Raw genomic sequence first — 22,606 nt, forward strand, 5'->3', positions numbered from 1 at the left:
CTCGCATGGCAGTTGAGCTGCTGCGAGACATTTGGCAGGTGAACATTATCCCTTTGCTAGCATGTAACATTTGAGACTTACGAGATCTATTTCGCTACCGATGACAGCCTCGCTGCGTGCGACCCATCCCCTTCAACAACCCTTGGTTTTACGACAGATACAAAGCTAGCGTGGCTTTGTCCTTGCTGAGGTCATTCCTCGCCACTTGTTAGCGCCAATAGAAAGCAATTTGTAACGCAAAAATTATGTACGAATTCATACAAAATGTATTATGCCGATAATTGAACGTTTATCCACAAACGCAGCACCTCCGCAAACTTGGCGACAAAAACGGCAAAAACACTTTATTTACTGAGCATTTCAAAGCTGTTAAGAGTTAAAGTTTTGTTTTAATAATAGAAAAAAGCAGTTAAATGTATGGGCAGTGGTGAGAAGTAACAAAAGTACAAGTACTGTACTTCGTTACTGTACTTGCACCTGGTATTTATTTTTCAGGTGACTTCTTACTTTTACTCCATGCATTTGAAACAGAAACTGTATCTGTACTTTCTACTCAAAATTACTTTTTTAAACCTCCACGGGTGATGACAATGTACAGTTAAAAAATAGAGAGAAGTAAAGGCAACCGCGGTTGGGATCTTAATTGATTGAGAGCTCAGAGGCCTAAAAGGTGGAAAACAACGGCGACCGCAAAGCCATAGAAGAACGTGAACCAGGGAATATAAAAGAATTTGTATGAAATATGGAGAAGCGAGATACGGTATTTCCCATCAATGGTCTCATTGACGTGAATTGTTTGATATTGTCAGCCACAAGTATGATTCGTAGTGAATGAGTTCTGTCTTTGGCCAGCCTAAAAACCACAAGTGTACAAAAATTCTCCATCTGATCTGAAAATAAAAAAATAATACAAGCAAGGTATTTCAGTTGTTATCATTTGCTAATTTAGCGTTCTTTGTTAGTTCACAACATAAGCAAAGCTAAGGGGAAAACGCTAGCCAGGTCTTTTAAACAGCAACATGCGAAATGTTACATGATTTATTAATTTTTTTCTTCTCAGTACAAGCACCAAGTTATCAAAACGGGTATTGTAGCTAATTGACGGTACAGTACAGGAATTGAATTAGTACTTGTACTTTTACCAGCGTCTTTTGTTAAACAATTAGCTGTACTTCTACTTAAGTACTGACTATAAGTACTTTTGTCACCTGGGGTCATCGGTTTAAAGCAGCAACATAATCTGAATTTATACGTAAATCGGAATGTGCTGTACTCTATCGCTAACGCAGGAGTAAAGTTGTGATAACAATAAAAATTTGTATGAAAAACACACTAACACACTAAATATGAACCAATAAAATAAGAAACAGTAAGTTTGATGGTAACTGAGAGTGCCTTCTTGCCGGCTGATGACGTATTCTTACACCATTAAGCAAACTTTGTAACCTCGTAACCTTGTACAGTATGTCAGGACCGCCCAAACCGAGGAACCCCTGTATTAAAAAAAATAAATTAAAAAAAATAAATAAATAATAATAATAATGGTGGCACGGTGGGCGACTGGTTAGAGCGTCTGCCTCACAGTTCTGAGGACCGGGGTTCAATCCCCGGCCCCGCCTGTGTGGAGTTTGCATGTTCTCCCCGTGCCTGCGTGGGTTTTTCTCCGGGCACTACGGTTTCCTCCCACATCCCAAAAACATGCATTAATTGGAGACTCTAAATTGCCCGTAGGTGTGAATGTGAGTGCGAATGGTTGTTTGTTTGTATGTGCCCTGCGATTGGCTGGCAACCAGTTCAGGGTGTACCCCGCCTCCTGCCCGATGACAGCTGGGATAGGCTCCAGCACGCCCGCGACCCTAGTGAGGAGAAGCGGCCTCAGAAAATGGATGGATGCATGGATAATGATAATAATAATAATAATAATAATAATAATAATAATGTTTTCGAATAGCTACAATGAATGAAGACCCAGGATCTGAGGATAAAAAAAGTTTAAGTTAAAATAGTTAAAAATCATTTTATAATTTGTTACTATAAAAAATACCATTGTCTTAAATTCTTGTATAATTTCCCTTCGTAACAGAATAGCATTTTTATGTTTTAAATTTACGTGTCATAAAACAGTCATAACAATTTACAATAGTGAGATGACATATTGTTATGCCACTGTGCACATATTGTTATGCCACTGTGCATTCATCAGTTCATCGTGCGTCATTCTTAACCTCCAAATGTATTTGTTATGTGTAATTTTATTATTATTGATCAATAATTACCCAGAATAGATTTACAGTCACATTTTCAACAAATATGACAACATAGTGAACTATAACACTATTTATACAGCTAAAAAACAAATCTGACAGATGTTTCCAGTTGCTTTTTCTGTATCAATTGTTAATATAAGAACAATTGCACTGCAATCAAAATGATGGCTGAAAAATATTCTGCATTAAGTGGTAGCATCAAGATTGTGTATACAATTTGAATGTCTGTTCACTGTAAACATGAACTCTAAGTCTCAAGACTTCAAAAGTGTGATGTCATCACTGAAAAAAAAAAACACCCTGCGACTGGATCTTGATCCGACTGTAACACCTCTGTAAATAATCCCTCAAATCCTTCAAGGCTCTGATTTCCTCTTGTACGCAAATGCAGCATCCCAGCTTCCGCACCTACTTAAACTTCAGCCAGAGACACTGAATGAGACTGATAAACAATGTTATATTGCTCTATTAAATTGTATTCATTTATTCCTAAATCTATTCTCTTCATTTCGTAGTGATGCTTCCAGTATAGGTAGTGTACAGTATGTTAGATTTTTATTATTATTATGTTTGTTTGTCCTATTTGATTTCAGCCTCTATGCATTGCCATAACAATCTAATCTGGCCAGGGCCTTCAGAATCAGTAGTGCTGGCCAATGTAACTCTAACTATATCAGGAATGGGACTGTTTCTTTAATCAGTTTAATTTTTTTACTTTTTAACTGTACATCCTCTGCTTGGTCATAGCATAGGTTTTTACAGCCAAGTTAGAAAAACACATCTGTGTTGTGATCTACACACAATAATAATCAGTACATAATTTCTGGTGAATAAGATGTAATTTATTTAAAATGGTTGTTTTTGTAATGGGTGGCACGGTGGGCGACTGGTTAGAGCGTCAGCCTCACAGTTCTGAGGACCCTGGTTTTGTTTGTTTGTATGTGCCCTGCGATTGGCTGGCAACCAGTTCAGGGTGTACCCTGCCTCCTGCCTGTTGACAGCTGGGATAGGCTCCAGCACGTCCGCGACCCTAGTGAGGAGAAGCGGCTCAGAAAATGGATGGATGGATGTTTTTCTAATGTTATTAAATAAATACTGATTCTGAAAGGCTCCAGATGGCATACCTGGCACAGTTGTGTGCTTTTATATTGCGTTTTGTTATAGAATTGATGTTTTTTTTATAATTGAGACATGATAGTGGTCGATTAAAGGCCCAGGTACCAAATGCAGGAGCCGCCACTGCTACAACAGGATGTAGCATCATTCTGCACAAGCATTTAAATAAAATAAAGCGCAAAACCCAAGGATATTGTGATATGACTTCACCTCAGCATGCACCTCCTAACCTGTCCGCTCAGGTTTCCAGCATCTTGGTATTTATATCCGCCGACGTGCAAACAGCCAGCAACTCGAGGAGATGTGCGGATAGAGGAAAACGACAACGGCAAGGAATTTAACATTTACTTCAGGATCACAATGCAAAGGGGACCAGGATAAGTGGTTACGAAGTCACTGTAAATTAAAACGATGACTTTGGGTTCATCGCCGAGTAGTACATGCAGAGAGGTTTGCACCAAGGAAGTGCAAACGTGCTACAGGTGGGAGAGGTAGGTGACGACGGAGGTGCGACAGTAGGAGGAGCACAGAAGAAGAAAGATCAAAGAGGCAGGCAAGCATGAAGGTAGTAGAAGATGTGCAAAGACTTACCAAAGTCTGTTGGTAGCTCAGAGCCTTCCTTTGCGATGCATCTGTAGCCATTGACACGCTGTCAGTGATCCAAAAATAACCTCGCCGGACACCCCAGCATTTCCACTGGCATGGACCACCAACATACGCAAACCCCACACACTTAAACCCACAGCGTTCAGGTCAAATCAACACGCAATCCACCACCATCCGTTTCACTCCCCATTTAGAAACATACAAACGCACACTCCAAAAACAAAAAGGTGCCGCTGGTGGTCTTCGGCGTGGTCTCCAGGTGGTCCAGAGGCTGGGCGACATCCAGCGTGGGCTGCGGGACGGACGGGCTGAGAGGAAACAGACAGGCGGACAAAGCAGAGCAAAGCCATCTGATGAGGCAGCGAAGGACACGTTCCGTTATTAGAACTGCAGACACCTAATAACACACACACACACACACATACACGCACTTGTTGCTCATAGCAGCGCCCTCCCTGCCAGCCGGCCATTAGAGGTGTTTGCCGGATGGCCAGTGCTCATTTGAAGGGGGATTTAGGGGGTACAGTGGGGTGGGAGGGGTTGTAAGGGCACCTCCATAGGGCTGCCCCTGCAACGTGAGCAGGAAGGTACACACGACACCCCTATGACAGCTCACGTCTTATCAGCCAATGATGCCGAGACAATCCCCGTAACGCTCACATGCTGGGCCTGTAAATCACACCGCCCACCCAAAAACCCAAAAAGGAGGCTAGGAAACTGCCAAGTGGAAAAGCTAAACAGGTTTGTTGTTGTGACGTTTGGCTTGTCCCGTGAGGGATCGCCACAGGGAGTCACCCGCATGGTTTCTTTGGCCCAGTTTTTCCACAGGATGCCCTTCCTGACGCAACCCATCCATTTTTCAGTGGCTGGTTATTGGGACACTGACCAGGAAACAAACCAACGCCGTCTCTTCATTATACATTGGATGCTCAAAATTCAAATTCCCCTAAAGTCAACGACAATTCCAACTTTGACCAACAGAAAAGTATTACTCTAAAGTCACACAAGATCTTGACAGCTTAGTGAGATACTAAATCGGCCAGTGAAGGAAAAGATGATGACTGTAGAAAAGGAAATGGAACTAATTGTGACGTTGGAAAGTCGTACCGTCCTGGCTGCTCAGTATAATATGGGAGTAGGTAGGCTATAATAATAATACTGGGGAACACGATTTTTGTTGAGTTAGGTCTGACACCTGTTTTTGACTCATTTTTGGGTGCGGAATCCAAAACTGATCTCAGTTTGTCTCTATCACGTCAAGTTTTTGAACTATAGGATCCTTGTTTTCTTAAAAAAAAAAAATAATACGAAAAATGTTTGCATCTATGTAAATAAAACACTAAGATGGAATAGTTACAAGCTTTGAAAACTAAAAAAAACTGCATAATGCGAAATAGAATTTACAACGGTATGCCCATGGTTACAAGATTAGGAGAAAAGCCATCACAAATCCTCTTAATTCCTACTATGCTAGCTTTCTGTATTGTATTGATAGTGCTGACCTATTGGGAGCTGCACACACCTCTCACCGCAGTGTCTCGATTGTGACTACACAAACAAGTAGTAGCTGTAGATGAGTCCAATCGTAATCAACTGGCAAGTTTTACTACAGCTAATCAGTGGAATTCTGCTTATCTGGGGAGTAAAGATGTTCGTGCTAGAAAAGAACTGACTGCAATTTTGGAATCATCATGCCAATTTTAGTTTTAATCAGCATAAAAATCTAACTCAACAGATTTTTTTTTTTTTAATTATTCCTCAGTGTAACTGAATGTACACTATAAAAATGAGCTGTGCTTGAAAAAGTCTTGATGTGGAGATTTGCCTCTGAGGCTAATGTAATAATGCCAGTTCGTTATCTGAGCAATGAACATTGTGTTCACATTAATGACATGTTTCAAATTTGTACAGTATTTAATTGTCATTTAATGCATATGACAGGAATGGGCCAGAATGCACTACTTACACATACTTAGGGATATTAGGCTTTTGGAGGACATTTCCAGATGAACCTAAAATACAAAATAACCTTTACTGGGGAACTTTTTTCCCCCTGTCTTCTTAACCTGTGATTCCCAGTGTGGCACAAGTACCCCTTGTGGTATGTGGGCTCCCTCTAATGGTACACGAAAGAATCACTATCTAGGTATAGTTCAGTTTTATTTACGTTTTTACTACATTACATTTGCAGTTAATCTTTAAGAACAGTTTGTTTTTAAACTTCAATACAGGTACTTTTAAAAAAACTTTTATATGCAATACATTTTAATTGAATAATTAAGTAAAATGTTTTCTCTATATATTTAACTGAAGCGTTGGTGTTCAAACTGTTCATAAAGTTAATTTATGTCACAAAAATAAGAAATATACTTTTTAGGAATCAAACCTGTCCCGTTTTGGTGAACATTACACTAATGTATTTTAATGTTGTTCATGGTGGTGATACGTGGACAGCTAAGTATTTCATTAGGTGGTACTTTCTGTAAAAACTTTGAGAACCACTGCTCCAAATCTTTGGAGGCACGTCCAACTGTGCAGTGTTTCAGTATTTTTGCACAACTTGCTGTTCTCTAACAAGGAGCTGAACAGCAAAATTATCAAGCGTTAGATCCAGGAATTGACGAATACATTTCCAAGCACATGCCTTTCTGTGACTCTTCCAGTCTCTTGGTTGCAACCTGCTGATGACAGCAGCCTCACAATGACGACGTAGCGCTGATCAATTGTTAGGTGTTGTCTAGGTCTCATGATGTCAAAATGTAAACAATATGATGACATAGGACTGTTTATTCATTCATCTTCCATTCCGCTTAACCTCACTAGGGTTGCGGGCATGTTGGAGCCTATCCCAGCTATCTCCGGGCAAGAGGTGGGGTACACCCTGAACTGGTCGCCAGCCAATCGCAGTAAGTCACATATTGCTAGCATAGTAGTTGAACATTTTTGGAAAACAGGAAGAAAAAAAAGGAGTCAAGTTGACTTGATTCAACCTTTGGGGATCACCATGACCTGGATGGCAGAAAATCTACACAAACTTAGATGAAGGAAAAAATATATATATGTTTTAGCAAGTACATTGGTAATGTTTTTTTGTTGTTGTTGTTTTTTTAAAATCAATATTGTGAGTGAGTGAGTAAAATTGACTTAGGAAATCATGCTATTTTTCTAACTATATGTGTAAGTCATAAGTCTCAAGTTTTCAAGTTTCAAGGAGGTCCCAAGTTACTGTGGCAAAAATCAAGCAAGGCGGGTCATTAGCCTACTTGGGTTGAGCATAAGTCAAATCACACAATCTTGCCCAGTCAAAAACACATTTTCGCACATTAGCCACTAAGTCTTTGCATTGTTGCTTACTTTATTGTGTTTTCAATTAAACACAAAACCGACATGAATCTTAAGTTACTTTCTGACCAACTATTGCTGAGCTAAATTGTGAAGTTTTCTTAGCTTACCTGACTTTGTGGGTTTTGGTGACAGATGACATTAAATGTCATAGCTTGTCTCTTCTCTTGGAGTTGCAAACCTTACAAGCTGCTATTAATGTTTCATATCATAGCATACCGGTGGGTTGCCAGGTTACAGAGCACTACATAAAAAACAAATAACTCTTCTTCCAAAATGAAAAACAAACATAATACATTATTTTGAAAATCGAGACAGGTCGAATCTCATCAATACCAAGCCAGAGTCAAGTCAAGTCTTTTGAAAGTTTTAGCGAAGTCCCAATTCTCACAACTTAAAGAGGCTCTAAGCGGATATTCATGGTTTGTTTCTAAATACATTAAATATGTTTGAAGATAACTGACGAAAACATATGAAAAGACTTATAACAACATAGTGCTGAATTGTTGTTCTTTTTCACTGTTGGAATGTTCCTGATTTTGTGGGCGGGGCTAAAACGCAGCCCCGTGACATCACAGGGCTGGGGCGTATACTTTCTAGGGCGAGTTTCCTCCCCCACTATATAAGGACAAAGTGACGTCATTTCATTTGGCTATGCTGCTCAGTTGTGAGTTAGCTGTGCTTAGCGTCCATAACAAGGCCCATTTCCCACTCCAGTGTGCAGTTAGCAAGCTAATGATGGCTACACCCCGAAAATGCATCTTCGCTGGATACCTCAATTTACAGAACAGCTTGGTGACAATTTCTTTTTTTAAGGTCCCAAAAAAATTAGATGGATTGACTTTTTAAAGACACGCAGATAGCGAGCTGAACACCGGCCTACTCTGCAGTACGCATTTTATGACGGATAGTTTTGTAAATTTTCACCAGACAACATGGCTTTGTGGGTAACTTGATGCTAGTGAGTGGGGCAGTGCCGACGATCTAACTACCTGGGCTTCCTCCTACTGTCCCGCTGTGTTCAGGTGCCGTGTTCGCCTGTGATTATGTCACGAACAATGAGGGTAAATTGACTTGTGTGCTTGTTATTATTATAGTCCACAAAAACTATTCCATTTTGAAGTTGAGCCTCCTAACGTGCTTTTACATTGTATAAGCCATCACCCACTCAGTATGTTTGCTTCCTTTTGCCGCATCCATTCAACACGCCCACAGCATCTGAGAGCTGAGACTATGTATTTATTTATTTATTTTAAATTCATTCAAATTTGGTAGGCTTCTTAACATTACTCTTCTCTGTGGTGTGTCCCCCGCCCCCCTCTGCTAACATGATGGGAACACTTTGACCCTGGAAGGGATGTAATTGTATTTCCATTATTTGAAATGGGAAAATAGTTCAGAATGCCAAAACACAGATGTTGGCCAGCTTCCCAGAATGGATTGTGTTCGACCTTAGCGGTTTCTTTGTGGCCTGCTAAAACAACATCCTTTAACATATGTGTGTGTTGCTCCTCTGGTGAATTGTGCTGCCATCATGACAACCACAAAGACACAGACACATGCAGATCCCCCTTAACCCCATCCAGCTTTGTGGTCCACATGCCAGCGCATAACAGCCTAATCTCACAGCTCTATGGCAGGCCAGCGAGAAATGTATTACTCTGACCGCCATGGTGCATGCACGCGCTTTTGCGTGTGTGTGTCAACAGAGAATGACTCCGGACAGCTGGCCTGGGCCTCTCCATCTGATACACTATGAATATTATCACTGAGCGGCGGGAATGACACACGTCGTCCTGGAGCACGGCGAGACCTGAGCGCAGCGGAATAGCGGGTGGGCTCGTTACACTACACCTGAGCACGGCGAGGACACGCCGTAACGTGGGCAACAACACACACAAACACAGCAACAAGGAGGATCGCATGCAAGAGGAGAGCACACAAGTAGCCAGCAGAGAGAAGGTTTTAGCACACATCTGAGGTGTGTCAGAAAGGTTCCAGGACTGATGTTGCAAACAACATTACACATCCAATCTACCCGTTTTCCCCTTTCAAGCAATCCCCCTGAAGTCTAATACACTTTTCCAGCCTTCTCTGCCACACCGTCATGCACTCCTGAAATGATTATTTCGGGATCCTCCACAGCTCCGTCGTCACAGCCATCTTAACTCATTGATTGCAGTGGACCGTTACATTCGTCAACCGGAATCCAACTCTTTACTGCCACCGACATAGTATATATTCATCAAATACATTCGAAGAGGGCTTCACCCAGCTTGTCTGTGAAATTCAGGTTTGGAAACCACTGTAATGAATAAAATATCCCTGTAGATGGCGTCGTTGCATCCCTTTGGATTTGAGATCAGCACAACTTTTGAGTTGTTGCCTTCGTCAGTTCCTAAATTGATCCGGGCCTCAGGCAAACCATGTTTGAGTGCTGTGGCGCCACTTTTCTCAGATTCTGGCGGTGCTCCAGAGCGATCGTTGCTTTAAACACCTCGTGCCTTCTTTCCTTTTATTCTTCCTCATGAAAAAATATTTCACAGTTCATGGAGTGAATAGCGAAGGTCATTGGTCTTGAAAGATCAGTCAAAATGCTCTTAAGCGGCCAGCAATATGGTGAACTCCGCTTTGATAACGGCTGGCAGTGTATGCGTCGCAAGCAGCCACGAGTTGCTCTGCCACAACTCTCAGCTCTTCTCCCGCACTGAACGAAGCCAACGGCAGAGGAAATTTGGGTTTTCTGACGCATCTCATACACAGCTGTAGGAGGGGGGACGGGTGAGGGTGGTGGTGAAATGACACTTTTCTTGTTGATAAACATGAGCTTGTTTATTGTAAGGAAGATTTGGCAGTCATCAGCAATGACAGAAATAAATCTTTCCGCCTCCCGCCCCCGCACAAGAGTTTGGCAGCAAATCACATCCTCTTGCTGTGCGGTCACCTTTTCACCATTCTTTTCCTATCATTAAAACAAATACTCAAGAAGGGTGAACACATGAATTGACCCCTTTAAAAGCCTCTCCGGTCACAAATCAATACTGCTTCCAATATACAATATAGTATCTTCCTCCACAACACTGTACCCAAACATATTGCTTCTAAAGCCCCTAGCTTTTCTTGGAAACATCAATACACAACCAGCATTGACAAATGCTGAATCTTAGACTCTGGATGGTGGTTCAGTAGAATGTGAGACCAACCAGTTATTATGACAAACTGCATATTCTTTAAACTTTCAGGAAGACATAAGATGTACATTTGTCACTGTATCGCATACAATGACATAACAAAATAATAAACTCCAAAGGTTGAGTGGGTGTGTCACTAAATGCGTAGCACCCCCCTCCGTGAGGCGCATGATTAGTTGTCAGCGTTAGTGTAAAGATCAAAGTTCACACTGTAGTTATACGGCCCAAGGAATAGCACCAAACATTCCCCTGACATTTACGTTTAAAAGCAAAGTATTTACAACACAAACATCTTACAAATAAAAGCATGTTAAAGGGATTTGACTCTATATAAGGGACACCGTCATGATAGAAAACATTTCGGAATGCTTAAGTACTTTCTATTTGGTGTGGAGACTGCTACACTAACCTCTTTACTCAATGCTCCCCCCTGCCTCTCACTGCAACATGACAACTGACGGTGAAGCTTAACAAACATTAAAATGCGGGGTTAATTTACAAAATCCTAATAAATCGAGGTCATACAAAATAAAACAAAAATAGATCTGTGTAGAAAATACATTTTACAATTATACCCACGCGAGGGATTAACACGCTCGACACACTGATACGTTGCTGAATTGTACACTGTGAGATGTCTTTACACGTCAATTAGCATAAGCTCTCCTCCGACATCTCTGTGTGTTTGGAATTTTGCTGAGGCAGTATTAGCATAGAAAATGTGAATGAATAAATGTTTGGATGTCAGTGTGTGTATGTGTCAACTTGCAACGCTGGAATGCTCGAGTGTGTGGCAATAATACGCTTGGAATGAGGGAAAGTGTGCGCACGCTGGCGGGAATGGTGTGTGTGTGTGTGTGTGCGTGTGCGTGCGTGTGTGTGTGTGTGTGTGTGTGTGTGTGTGTGTGCGTGCAAGTGCAAGTGCATTATGAACAGTGCGGCTGGTATTTTGGGAAAAGGTAGAGGTCTTTGCACAGCGAGCTGGTGAATTCGGACATCTCTTTGCAGCGATGGTGGGGCGTGCCGGGGGCGTAACCCTCACGCTCTTTGATTCGCCCGTTGACCTGCGGGAAGAAAGCGGAGAACAATGGATATGGAGCCTCGACGTTGCAGCTGTAGTGTATGAATCTGGAATGTAACTAGGGACTCACCCCTGCTGTCAATAATGAAAATATATGAATAATTGATACCCCTGCTAAAAGGGACTCATAATTGCCACAAGATGGCAGCAAAGCACTAAAAAAAAAAGAGGGCTATGCATCAAGACCATGCATCTAGCATGTACACAATCATGAACACATTTAAACGACATTGATCGTATTAGCTAGTATACTGGCCAAAATAGCATACTAGCACAAAATGTTGTGATATTACACATGAGCAAACGAATTTGCACACTAGCCCTTTAAACAAATTTTACGTAATTACATTTTAGCCTTTACACAATAATGAATGTTAGGGAATAAAGGCAATTATTAAAAGCAAAGTGGACTTCCCAAGCTATTAGTTGCTGCATCTGAACAGAATACTTTTCACGTTTGACAATGCACAAGGTTTATTCAAGGGCTTCCAACAAAAACAGGACATCTTACTTCAATTATGAATTACAATTAATTAAACCTGCCCTGCAATTGGCTGGCAACCGGTTCGGGGTGTACCCCGCCTCCTGCCCGATAACAGCTGGGATAGGCTCCAGCACGCCCGCGAGCCTAGTGAGGCGAAGCGGCTCAGAAAATGGATGGATGGATGAATTAAACCTTACATCACCACCAAGATTCCATCAGATGGCGCCAAAATACTACTTTGTTTTGGCCCAATCACAAAAACTGTGAATAGACAAGATTTTCAGCGAATAATGGACAGCCCCAAAATAAATATGCGAATGAGAATTTACAACTACCGAAGTGAGAATATGGAGAGGTTAACTGTACATGTGATGTGTGCTCACCTGCACCAGGATGTCTGCCAAGTGAGTGTCTCTGGCATGGAGGCGGAGGGTGGAGTTGAGCTCTTGGATGAACCAGGATCCTCGCTTGGTGTTGCGCATGGCCGCCGTGCCTTTAAAGCACAGCAAACAAGAGCGGCTTAATAACACAAGAACGCAATGAGAGGAGAAGCGGGGACAACAGCAATCATGACATGGCTGCAAATAAGAACACAGTGCAATTGTTTGAGTTTCTTTTCTTTTTTTCTTAGTGACGTGGTCTGATAGTAAATAGAGAGAGGTGTCTCAAAACATTGTTAAGGAAGTCCCAGAAGAGACAGAACAAATAAAAGGTCTCGCACTGTAATGTTGCGTTAGATGTTTACAGGAAGGTGTCAACACGAGTGAGGTGAGTAAGCCCAGAGGAACCTCTCAGGCTCGACATAGTGCATTCCAGGATGCTTCATCTTCCATTTGTTAGGGTTCAGTTTTTATTTAGAAACAGTTTTTACCATAGTTTATAATAGACAAAATAGAATCATTACATCTTTATTAACTTGAAAGGCAATGATGAATCACACTTTTCTATTTTTGCAGTAACACAGTCGGAAGTACAGTGGTGCCTTGAGATTCGAGCAGTAATTCTGCCGTTTTTTTGCTTTGCAAGCAAAAATCTGTGATACGAGTGCTGTATGGTGGGAGTGAACTCAACTCACGTCACAACAAGCAGCAGTTTGGTAGAGTAAACAATTCTTCAAAAAAAGAGATCGCAAGCTAGAGGTGGGCAATATACTGTATATCGCCTTCGATATAATCGTGAACAATATTACGTTATCGAGTATTCATACTGTCTCGAAAATAAAACAACCGAATGCGTGCATGGACGGCATAGGAGGAAGAACGAAAAGGAGGAAGTGCATGAAAGTCCGCATTCGCCGAATCAGGTGTCATGATTCAGTCAAGTGACTCGGTGGCAAGCAAAACAAACTCTCGGTCTCAAAAGTGTGAGCTGATTGTGAGCAACCTTCTCACGAGTTTAGCAGCTTAACAAGTGGGTGAATGGTCGCTATGGACCTCAACGGAACGCATGTATAGTTTTTTGTTGGCCAACAGAAAATGACACAGTTCATTCGATGTGCGTGCTGCTTTGCCAAACGCAGACAGTTTAAAAGTGAAACGAAGAGAATGGATGGTGCTCTTTTGATCGCATATTCACTGGAGGATTTATTTATTTTGAATAACATTTACAAAGAAAACTGAGCTGTCAAAGTCATCCTGCCTGCTGGTGAGGCTCATGGAGGCGCTAGCTAGTAAAGTAAGTAAATATCTCACTATCCTGTCACCAATAAACGACTTACTTATTTAAACACAGCTGGTAAACTTGTCACCAGGAATTAAAAAAAATAAATAAATAAATAAAAATATTCCGCAGTCATGATGTCACAATCGTCATCGTCATAGGTAATTAGTAACTGTAACGGAATACATTTCTAAAGTCACAGAACAAATTAAACTTGTATCTCAAGGCACCACTGTAAAAGCAATTTAAAAAAGTCTTAACTTTAATGATATGTAATCCCATGAGATGTAATGCCAAGGTTATGTGGCAATACACGTCATTTAAATTGATAACGAGCATTAATTAAGTTAAACTGTAAAATTTCAAAACAACAATTGAAGAGCAAGTGACTACATTTTTTGCGATGGTGGATAAAATTATTGTGACACCATTACCACAACATCATCCGAATTCAGAGGTTCCACTGTATTTTGTATGAGTGGATAACTAAACAGATGATTAATATTTAAAGGGATGTATACCACATTCTGTGACGTTGTCATATGGTAGAAAAAAAGAGCTCATGGGCAAGTTGAGCTCACAGCTAAGCCCATAAAAGAATATCAAAAAAAGGGACAAACTTACAAATTCTCTGACCTTTGAGAGAGGCAAAGCCGCAGATCATGTCAGACCGCTGGGGCAGTTTAATTCTGGGCAGTCCTAAATCTCCGCCTCCCTGTCTGGCACCGGCCCCCCCAGGACCTTCTCGCCCAGCATCTCGCTGTTCACAGCTGGGTGAGTTGCTCCTTCCTGGCCCATCCATCTGCTCCACTCCACAGTCCAGCTCCTCTGTGTGACAACACGACATGAATCGAGCATGTGCACCAATGCAGGAACCATTAACATTATTATTGTCATTTCAATGAGATGTTTTTTTCCCCCTATTTGCAAAAGAAGTGGACGACCACACCTTGTGGCATTTGGGCAGCACACCTGTCGCGTTGAGTTAGCTGGCGTTAAAGGAATGTTCTGTAATAACTGGGGTGACTCCCTAGGGGTCCATGGATTTGCACGAGGCATCATTAGCCTTGCGGCATCATGGCTGAGACCAATTCGCCACAAAGTCAAAAGATGATTACCTCCAACAAGGAATGTTATTTTTCAACAAGGTGGGTTTTTCTGTTTGCTCATTTGTTTGTTCGTCAGTAACTTCTGGCTATAAAGTGGGTACGGAAAGTATTCAGACCCCCTTAAAATTTTCACTCTGCGTTACAATGCAGCCATTTGCTAAAATAATTAAAGTTAATATTTTCATCATTAATGTACACACAGCACCCTATATTGACAGAAAAAAAACGGAATTGCTGAAATTTTTGCAGATTTATTAAAAAAGAAAAACTGAAATATCACAAAACAAAACCTCCCACCCCACAAACCCACACCCATAGACACACAAGACAAGCTATAGCTGACTTGCAGCGAGAGATGTTTACCGGTTTAGCGGACTTCACAAGGTAGGTGCGGGCTAGCTAGCGTGCTCACTAGTAATCCAGATGAGTTCAAGGCTCACACTTAAACAATGAAATGAATAAGTAGCGGGCCAGCGTCAATATAAGTACTTGGTGGCCACTGGCCAGACACAACGGCGTACTGGCTTGTCCAGATGCGCATATGTGGTGCCCATGTACGCTGTTAATAATAGCGTGTCCTATCTGAAAGAAGCAGTCAATTATGTTGCAGCAGGAAGCGAATCATATTGCAGCGGGTCGCTTTTAACTGAAATGGAACTCATAACAATGATTGACAAGGTGTCAATGTAATCGCTGCGCAGCAGGAGATTGCGGTGGGAAAAAAGGCGACTTTCAACCATTAAATCATGCACTCGCGCAAATGCGACAAGATTAAATTTTTAATCGCATAAGCTGAAAAAAAAGGTCACATTTGCAACCAATTTGGTCGCAGTTTCGAGCCCTAATAAAACAAAACCAATTAAACACTGAATACCAATGCAAGAGATAAATAAAACACTAAGCTAGAAACTCTTTATGCATGGTCCGGGAACACTAAGTAGCATTTGTGTGTTTTAAGAAGTGATTTACACACACAAATTTCAAATGTGTATGCACAGCCAGAAGCTCCAATGTTAAACCAAATGTCAGATTGAACTGATCCAGAATGTTAATGTTGAAAATCTCATTTATGAGGCGCATTTCATGAGAGCGGCACGGTGGAGACTGGTTAGAGCGTCAGCCTCACAGTTCTGAGGACCGGGGTTCAATCCCCGGCCCCGCCTGTGTGGAGTTTGTATGTTCTCCCCGTGCCTGCGTGGGTTTTCTCCGGGCACTCCGGTTTCCTCTCACATCCCAAAAACATGCATTCATTGGAGACTCTAAATTGCCCGTAGATGTGAATTTGAGTGCGAATGGTTGTTTGTTTGTATGTGCCCTTGGCTGGCAACCAGTTCAGGGTGTACCCCACCTCCTGCCCGATGATAGGTATAGGTTCCATTCGTTACCTCCTCTGCAGGCCTGGATGAAAAACATCTTGGGTTTGTTCTGTAGCAGCGGGCAGCGAACATTATCGAAGGCCTCAAACACCCACTCGAGCTATATTTGAACAAATGACGTGTGGGTGGTAGGTTAGATGTCAATATAGAGTTTTTCAGCGATAAACACGATGACAGCACACCTTCAGGAGCTGGCCATCTGTGCCGTAAACGGCTCCTTCCACGCCGTGGGAGAGCAGACACACCACGCAGCTGTTCACAGTGCGGTGCTCTGGACGCCTGCGGAAGGTCTCGATGCAAGTTCTCATTTCCTGAAATAAATACAAGATGACGAAAAGTTCATTTGTGGCTGCAGGTAAGACAGAAGTGGTGTGGGCAAAATGCCGTTACCTCAGCCGTCAGGTCTCTACAGACTGTCACCACGTAGTCCAGATCTTTGAAGACCTTCCTGAGCACCTCGTCGTCCACCTCGCCTCCCTTCCTGGGGTCAAGGTCAGGTGTGGTGTGTGGGTCAAACGTCACATTGCTGATCACCAGGGCTAAACCACGCGGGGATGAAGTCATTATATAGGACTGCAACACAGCGGAGAAAAAGCATCTTGATTCTTTCGGCATCATTTTATATTCTCAGGAGGTGTAAAACCTTAAAGGTTTTTCCTTGTTTTTAATTATTCTCATTGTACTGACTGCTCTGGAAAAAATGAAGAGACCAAATCCAAAAGAATAAATAAATAAATAAATAAATAAAAACAGGACCTTTTTGGTATTTAGACAATGTTTGAATTTGGAACTTGTAAATTATGTTTACAGTAGTTTTCACAATAAAACAACTGCTTATTTTACTCAAACATATACAGTAATCCCTCGTTTTTTTGCGGTTAATGGGGACCAGAACCCCCCGCGAAAGGTGAAAAACCGCGAAATAGGATTTGCCCCCGCAGCGTACCTCCATTTTTCCAGTGGTGGTGGTTTCTAGCATGTACATAATGTGTGGCTGCACTGGGCATCATTGCTGAAGGGGTGGCAACGGGCCACAAATTTTTTAATAATTGCTACGTAAATTGGTTTTCTATTGTGTAGTGCATGACATGTCAATAGTTAGTGTATGTACGGGGCATTAGCGCCCCCTTGTGGGGTCGCTCTCGAAAGAAGACGCTTAGTTCAAACCCACTTGAGGCCAACCATATCCCACGAACATTTAACTGGCCTCAACATCATAAGCATCAACCAGACAGTTGGGAAGCAGATATCATACAAGGACATCAATGACAATATTGCATCAGGGAAGAGCAAAAGACAACACTTCAGAAATGTAACCTTGACATAAAAGAAAACAAACACACTGGGAAACAAAGCCAAAATTATTGCCATAAGGTTTCCTTAAGTTTTGTTTTTCATTTGATCCATGCAAAATTTATTAATTTTTTTTTAATTCTCTGTTTTGTTCATTTCAATTATCCTTTGCCGTTGCTGTATTCTTAGCTAGGACCGCCACTGGATATACCACTGTAATACATCTGTCTTTCATTAATTATATTCAGTTATAACTTCATTAACAACGTCCTCTACTTATTGACTGGGAGATATTACATGCTGCTCCTGCCTTAAAGTGAGATGTGTGGTGTCTATTTTGATTGAACAAATACTGGATCCTTGCACTATAAAGGGCTGTTGTTTTTTTTTCAACCCTAAGCAACAGCAAGTCTAATTCTTATTTTCTAATATTAATGGCACTTTAATTGTCTAAGTTGTGTTACCTTTTGGCATTGAGAGAGGTAGAGGTCATGTGTGCAAGGGAGCACAGGAGTGGTGATGGGGCTGTCTGCATCCAGGCTGTACTCCATGGACTCTGGAAACAACATGCAGTGTTAAAACTAGGACACACACTTACCAGAAACCTCACAATACTATGTCCCATTAAAATCTGCCTTTATAACAATAGTGCTCAGTTTTAAATGACAATATCAAACCAAACGGTATTCTGTCCCTCTTGTGACATTAGGTAAGGTAAACAATGCTTTGGAATATATGATTAGATTGAGCAGGTGTGCCTAATGTTGTGACCGGTGAGTGTATTACATCAAACCAGCCGTTTTAAGATGGCAAACTCTCTATTACAAGTCTGTACATGAGTCACTCACAAGGTGCGGAGCATGCACTCCCTTCAGTAATTTGATACATAAACAATCAACTTACTGAGAAGAATACCCAGTGAATTCCAAGTATATTTAATTACTCATCTCCCAAATCTGGACAATGGAGGGACCTCTTTTTAACCAACCTGCGTCTCCATGGAAACAGAAAAATACTGGCACATGTGACACAAAGAATACTAATGTGACATGACACATCTCACCATATGTCCTCGCTCGTTTGGCTGCGATTTCCTCTTGAGTGGAAAGTGGAAGAGAGGATTCGCAATTGCTCTGCAATAAAGATCATTTGTTTGAGTTGAAGGTACACGAACCAAAGTAAAATTAAATGTTCTCTGGTTTGACAAGTGGAGTCAACTGTTGCTTGCACAGACCTTACACGAAATCAAAATACAATGAACCCCCGCATATTTGCCGTTCAGCATTTGCAAATTTGCATATCCGCAGATTTTGTTCAGGAACCTACTCCATTATTTGCTGAAAATCTCATTTATACGCTGTTTTTGTGCTTAGGCCAAGGCAATCAAATTATTACTTTGGCAACATCTGGTGGATTCTTGATATTGTTGTTAGATTTGATTCATTGATAGTGTTTCTCCATCTGCAATTGAAATGTCCTGTTTTGTTAGCGGTCCTTGAATTCACCTCATCTGCCGTAGTATATTTCTGCTTCTCTCCCGATGCAGGGACTAATAATAGCTGGTGTAGTCTACTTAACTGGTACAGTATTAGTTTGTCTGTACAGTATTCCCAAACATTTATTTGTGTGTAAAAGCCAAAAGGGCGTGTCGAATGACCATTTAGACCATACCATTTGTGTAAAGTGCTAGTGCGCATACTTGTTTGCCCATGTGTGATGTCATGTCAGTTTGTGCTAGCGTGTTATTCAGGCTAGTGTGCTCGCTACTATTGATGAGCCGCATGTGAAGGTGGTTTGTTTATGTTGAATAATTTAATTATTGCATAAGCTTTATGGGTTCGTGATTGTGAACATGCTAGATGCATGGCACTGGTGCTTTATGATCCTTTCCACTTTAAGTACTCTGCTCCCATCTTTGTGTCATTGCAAACATCTTTAAGGGGGTCGTCAAATTTGTACATATTTTAAGAATTTACGGCAGTATTTCGGTCCCTATACCCCATGAATAGCAGGGCTTCACTGCACCAGCACAATATAACAAGAGCTTTATTTAAAAAAATATATAAATAAATATAAATAAAATGTTTAAAATTAATCAAATAAACCTTTACAAAGATTGTAATGCTCAGTTTTTATTTACACTGTCAAAGAAGACTATGTTGATGTTTAGGAGAGCAATAGTCCCATCAAAACTGAGCATTATACCGATTTTTTTTTTTTTTTTTTTTTAAGTTTTGCAGGTGTATCAAATGTTGTTGACTGTACTCAATTACACGCAGGCTACTTCATCATTCACAAGAGTATCAACAGCTCTCTCCTCACCTCTTTCCTCCTGTCCGATGTCTGCATTAGCTGCCGTCCTGCCCGTCCTTCGGACTCCTCCTCAGTCTGAAAACTCTGAGCATAAAAGGCCCCTAGATTAACGTCAGAGTGCTTGACTCATTGCGTTATTAGACGCTCACTCACTTGTGTCTCTTTGCCATTCTTTTCCTGCGACTGTGTGAGCAGCTCGCACAGGTGTCGCTGCTCAGTTTCTCTCAGCGCCGAGCAGAAGCTGCTGAAGGCTTGCGGCCCTCGCTTGGGAAGGAGCAGCAGCAGACGGAAGCTTCGCTTCTGGGACGTTTGCTCGGCCTGAGAAATTTCCCATCAGAAATGTGACAAGAGTCAAAAAGACTCGAAAACAATTGAATGGATATTAGCTTTGTTTTGTGCTAAGCAAGCATGTCCCTTTTGTATGTTGTGTGTTTTGTAGGCCACCAAGTCTTTTGAAGCAAGTGCTCAGAGACTATTTCTGTACAATCGGTGACATCAAAGTGTTTACTTTGCATATTATGTGATGTATGATACATTAAAATCCAATGATGTGACTTCTGGTCACAGCTCATAATGCAGATGAAACGTAAGCAGCCAAACAGAAGTCTTATGTGAATTTAGAGGTACTGTATTTAAAGCCTTATTTATTAGCTTGTAATGCCGCTCAATTACCGTAATATAACTTACGTGGTGGATAAAACTTGCCTTCACACAAGTTGCTGACAATACAACAAGAATAGGAGCAAATTTAGGCTCACACTTGTTATACCCAACAGATTCATGTTAAAGAATATGATACTTAATGAGGTACAGCGTTAAACCAGAGAACTTTGCCAACAGAGGTCCATATTTTTTTACATCCAAAAAAATTTGTTGTGTCTATGTAACACTACGATAATGCAATTAAACATTTATATTGTTTCACAGTCTAAACGGCCCTCTGAGGGCAACCGTACCAACAACATGGTCCGCAACCAAAATGACTTTGACACCCCTGAATACTGTAGATACTGTATGTTTTTTTAACAGTACATTTACTGAAAAATTCACATCCCAAGGAAACAACAGTTGACAACCACTGTTTTACTGGCATTCGTTTTATGGCTAGTATTTTTAAAAACAACATACCAAGATGCTCTCCGCCATGCTGTCCGTGAGGATGTTGTCTTCCAGCAGACACTGAATGAGCAGCTCATCCACCACCAGCTGCTTGCACAGAGCAGCAGAGCGACTCTGCAGAGCTACTCGGTCCCCCTTCTGCATGCCACACTCTCGCATCTTGATAGAACACACACACCGTGTATTAGTTAATTAAACATGGAAATAGTACAGAAAGCGCAGAAAATGTGAATAGGAACGTTTAAAATTTCAACTTGGATAGGTCAACCTAACAATGGGAAGCGACACACGCTGACAGTAGATGGCTAACTCGGCACTGAGGTGACGGACGAGCTAGCTCGCGAACTTGCTGAGTACAGCAAGGCACGTTTCTCCTACCTTCGAGCCGTTCTTTAGGTGATGCAGCATAATATCAACTCTTGGAGGAGGAAGGCGACAAAAACGTGCTCGTTCTTCACTATTTTCACGCCAGAAACCGAAGCGTCAGCCTCCACCGAGCGCCTCGACTTCCTTCCGCGGGTATCAGAAGCTGCATTGCTATGGGCGGGGCTAAGAACTTATTGTTTATTATTTGGACCAATGAGCTCGACAAAAGCATGAATGACATACTTTTTGTCCAATCATACTGTTAACATTTTCATGATGTCATACTAAACTTGACGTACTGGCGGGATATTGAACGTGGTGTTTAGGCGGACAGTAAACAGGGCCAAGGAGACAGATTTTGAGAGCCATGGATTTAATCAGTTAAAATACGTATCTCAACTTTCAGTGGAAGTATTTCTCATAAAACACGTCGTTGCATGCATCAGTTAGTTAGTAATGCTTAGTATAACATGTTGGTTTTACTCGTCGACAAGCAAACATTTGCAGGCCTTAACATTTTTAGACCTTGACTCCATTTGCTCCCTAATGAGTGTCTGATAGCTGTAAAACAATGGCTTCATAATTGTGGTTCTAACCTTTTTTTCTAATATTTTGTTTTCCTTATTTGTTGCAGCTTTCAATATGCGAGATGGAGAAAAGAGGATTATTTATCAGTATAATTTAATAGACTTTCACCTGCAAAAACTCCCAACTTATAGGTCTATAGCTTGTTTTAAAGGAAACTTTAGGCACAAGACTTCATATAGTTTTCGATCACATGATCAGTATTCCTTTGTCTACCATGTTGGAGGTCAAGATCGGTAGGATAAGCTGGGTTTGAAAGGAAAGTCTCGTCGACGGACTTTTGTTTGTTTTTGTTCCTTCGTTTTTCCTGTATAGCCCTCATCAGTTAATTTCAGCTATGTTGTTAATTCTCCAGTCTCCTTAGATGTGCTAAAATGGGGGCTAAAAAGTTGACAGAGAAACCTTGTATGATGCAGTGGAAAAGACACAAAGTGGCTGTCATAAACAACTACCATACCTACACAATTCAAACATCTCTCACCGCGTAACTTTGTGTGAAGATAAGCGGAAATAAACTTTCACTTCATTACCCAGAATAGATGGGGGCTTGGCTTATTTTAGATAAAACACCATTGACTTTACCCAAAATTAAGAATACCGAACTAAAATGAAAACATTGAAAATGGAGATATGTAGGCTACTGTATATAAAGTAATATGTTTTCTAATGTTGCTAAGCATTAAAGCTTACCTTCGACCA

At 41.3% G+C, this 22,606-nt stretch overlaps 2 protein-coding genes across 2 annotated transcripts in view; both read right to left on the reverse strand.

Annotated features, from left to right (window-relative positions):
* The window catches only part of clcn1b (chloride channel, voltage-sensitive 1b), a 47,323-nt gene extending 42,892 nt beyond the window's left edge, over positions 1–4,431 (reverse strand). The window contains exons 1-3 of the mRNA XM_061675466.1: positions 4,421–4,431; positions 4,192–4,297; positions 3,975–4,079 (exon numbers count right to left, since the gene is read on the reverse strand). Coding sequence (XP_061531450.1) covers positions 3,975–4,079; positions 4,192–4,297; positions 4,421–4,431 — 222 coding nt within the window. The remainder of the gene's footprint in view (positions 1–3,974; positions 4,080–4,191; positions 4,298–4,420) is intronic.
* A 5,680-nt stretch (positions 4,432–10,111) lies between these two features.
* Positions 10,112–21,467, reverse strand: casp2 (caspase 2, apoptosis-related cysteine peptidase). The gene is made up of 12 exons (XM_061675662.1): positions 21,335–21,467; positions 20,966–21,115; positions 19,991–20,155; positions 19,847–19,921; positions 18,588–18,657; positions 17,989–18,080; positions 16,622–16,804; positions 16,414–16,542; positions 16,241–16,331; positions 14,371–14,574; positions 12,471–12,580; positions 10,112–11,586 (listed from the first exon to the last, which is right to left on the reverse strand). The coding sequence occupies exons 1-12, from the start codon at positions 21,362–21,364 to the stop codon at positions 11,449–11,451; spliced, it is 1,437 nt and encodes a 478-aa protein (XP_061531646.1). The 5' UTR covers positions 21,365–21,467; the 3' UTR covers positions 10,112–11,448.
* Between the last annotated feature and the right edge of the window lie 1,139 nt (positions 21,468–22,606).

Source organism: Phycodurus eques, chromosome 4 (assembly GCF_024500275.1).
Source record: "Phycodurus eques isolate BA_2022a chromosome 4, UOR_Pequ_1.1, whole genome shotgun sequence".
Classification (NCBI taxonomy): Eukaryota; Metazoa; Chordata; class Actinopteri; order Syngnathiformes; family Syngnathidae; genus Phycodurus; species Phycodurus eques.

Coding starts and splice junctions, on each gene's coding strand:
- casp2 (XM_061675662.1), bottom strand. CDS start 21,364: ATGCTGCATCACCTAAAGAACGGCTCGAAG. Junction 16,332..16,413: donor CAGATGGCCAGCTCCTGAAG/GTGTGCTGTCAT, acceptor GTTCAAATATAG/CTCGAGTGGGTGTTTGAGGC. Junction 12,581..14,370: donor TCTCAAAGGTCAGAGAATTT/GTAAGTTTGTCC, acceptor TGTGCTTTAAAG/GCACGGCGGCCATGCGCAAC.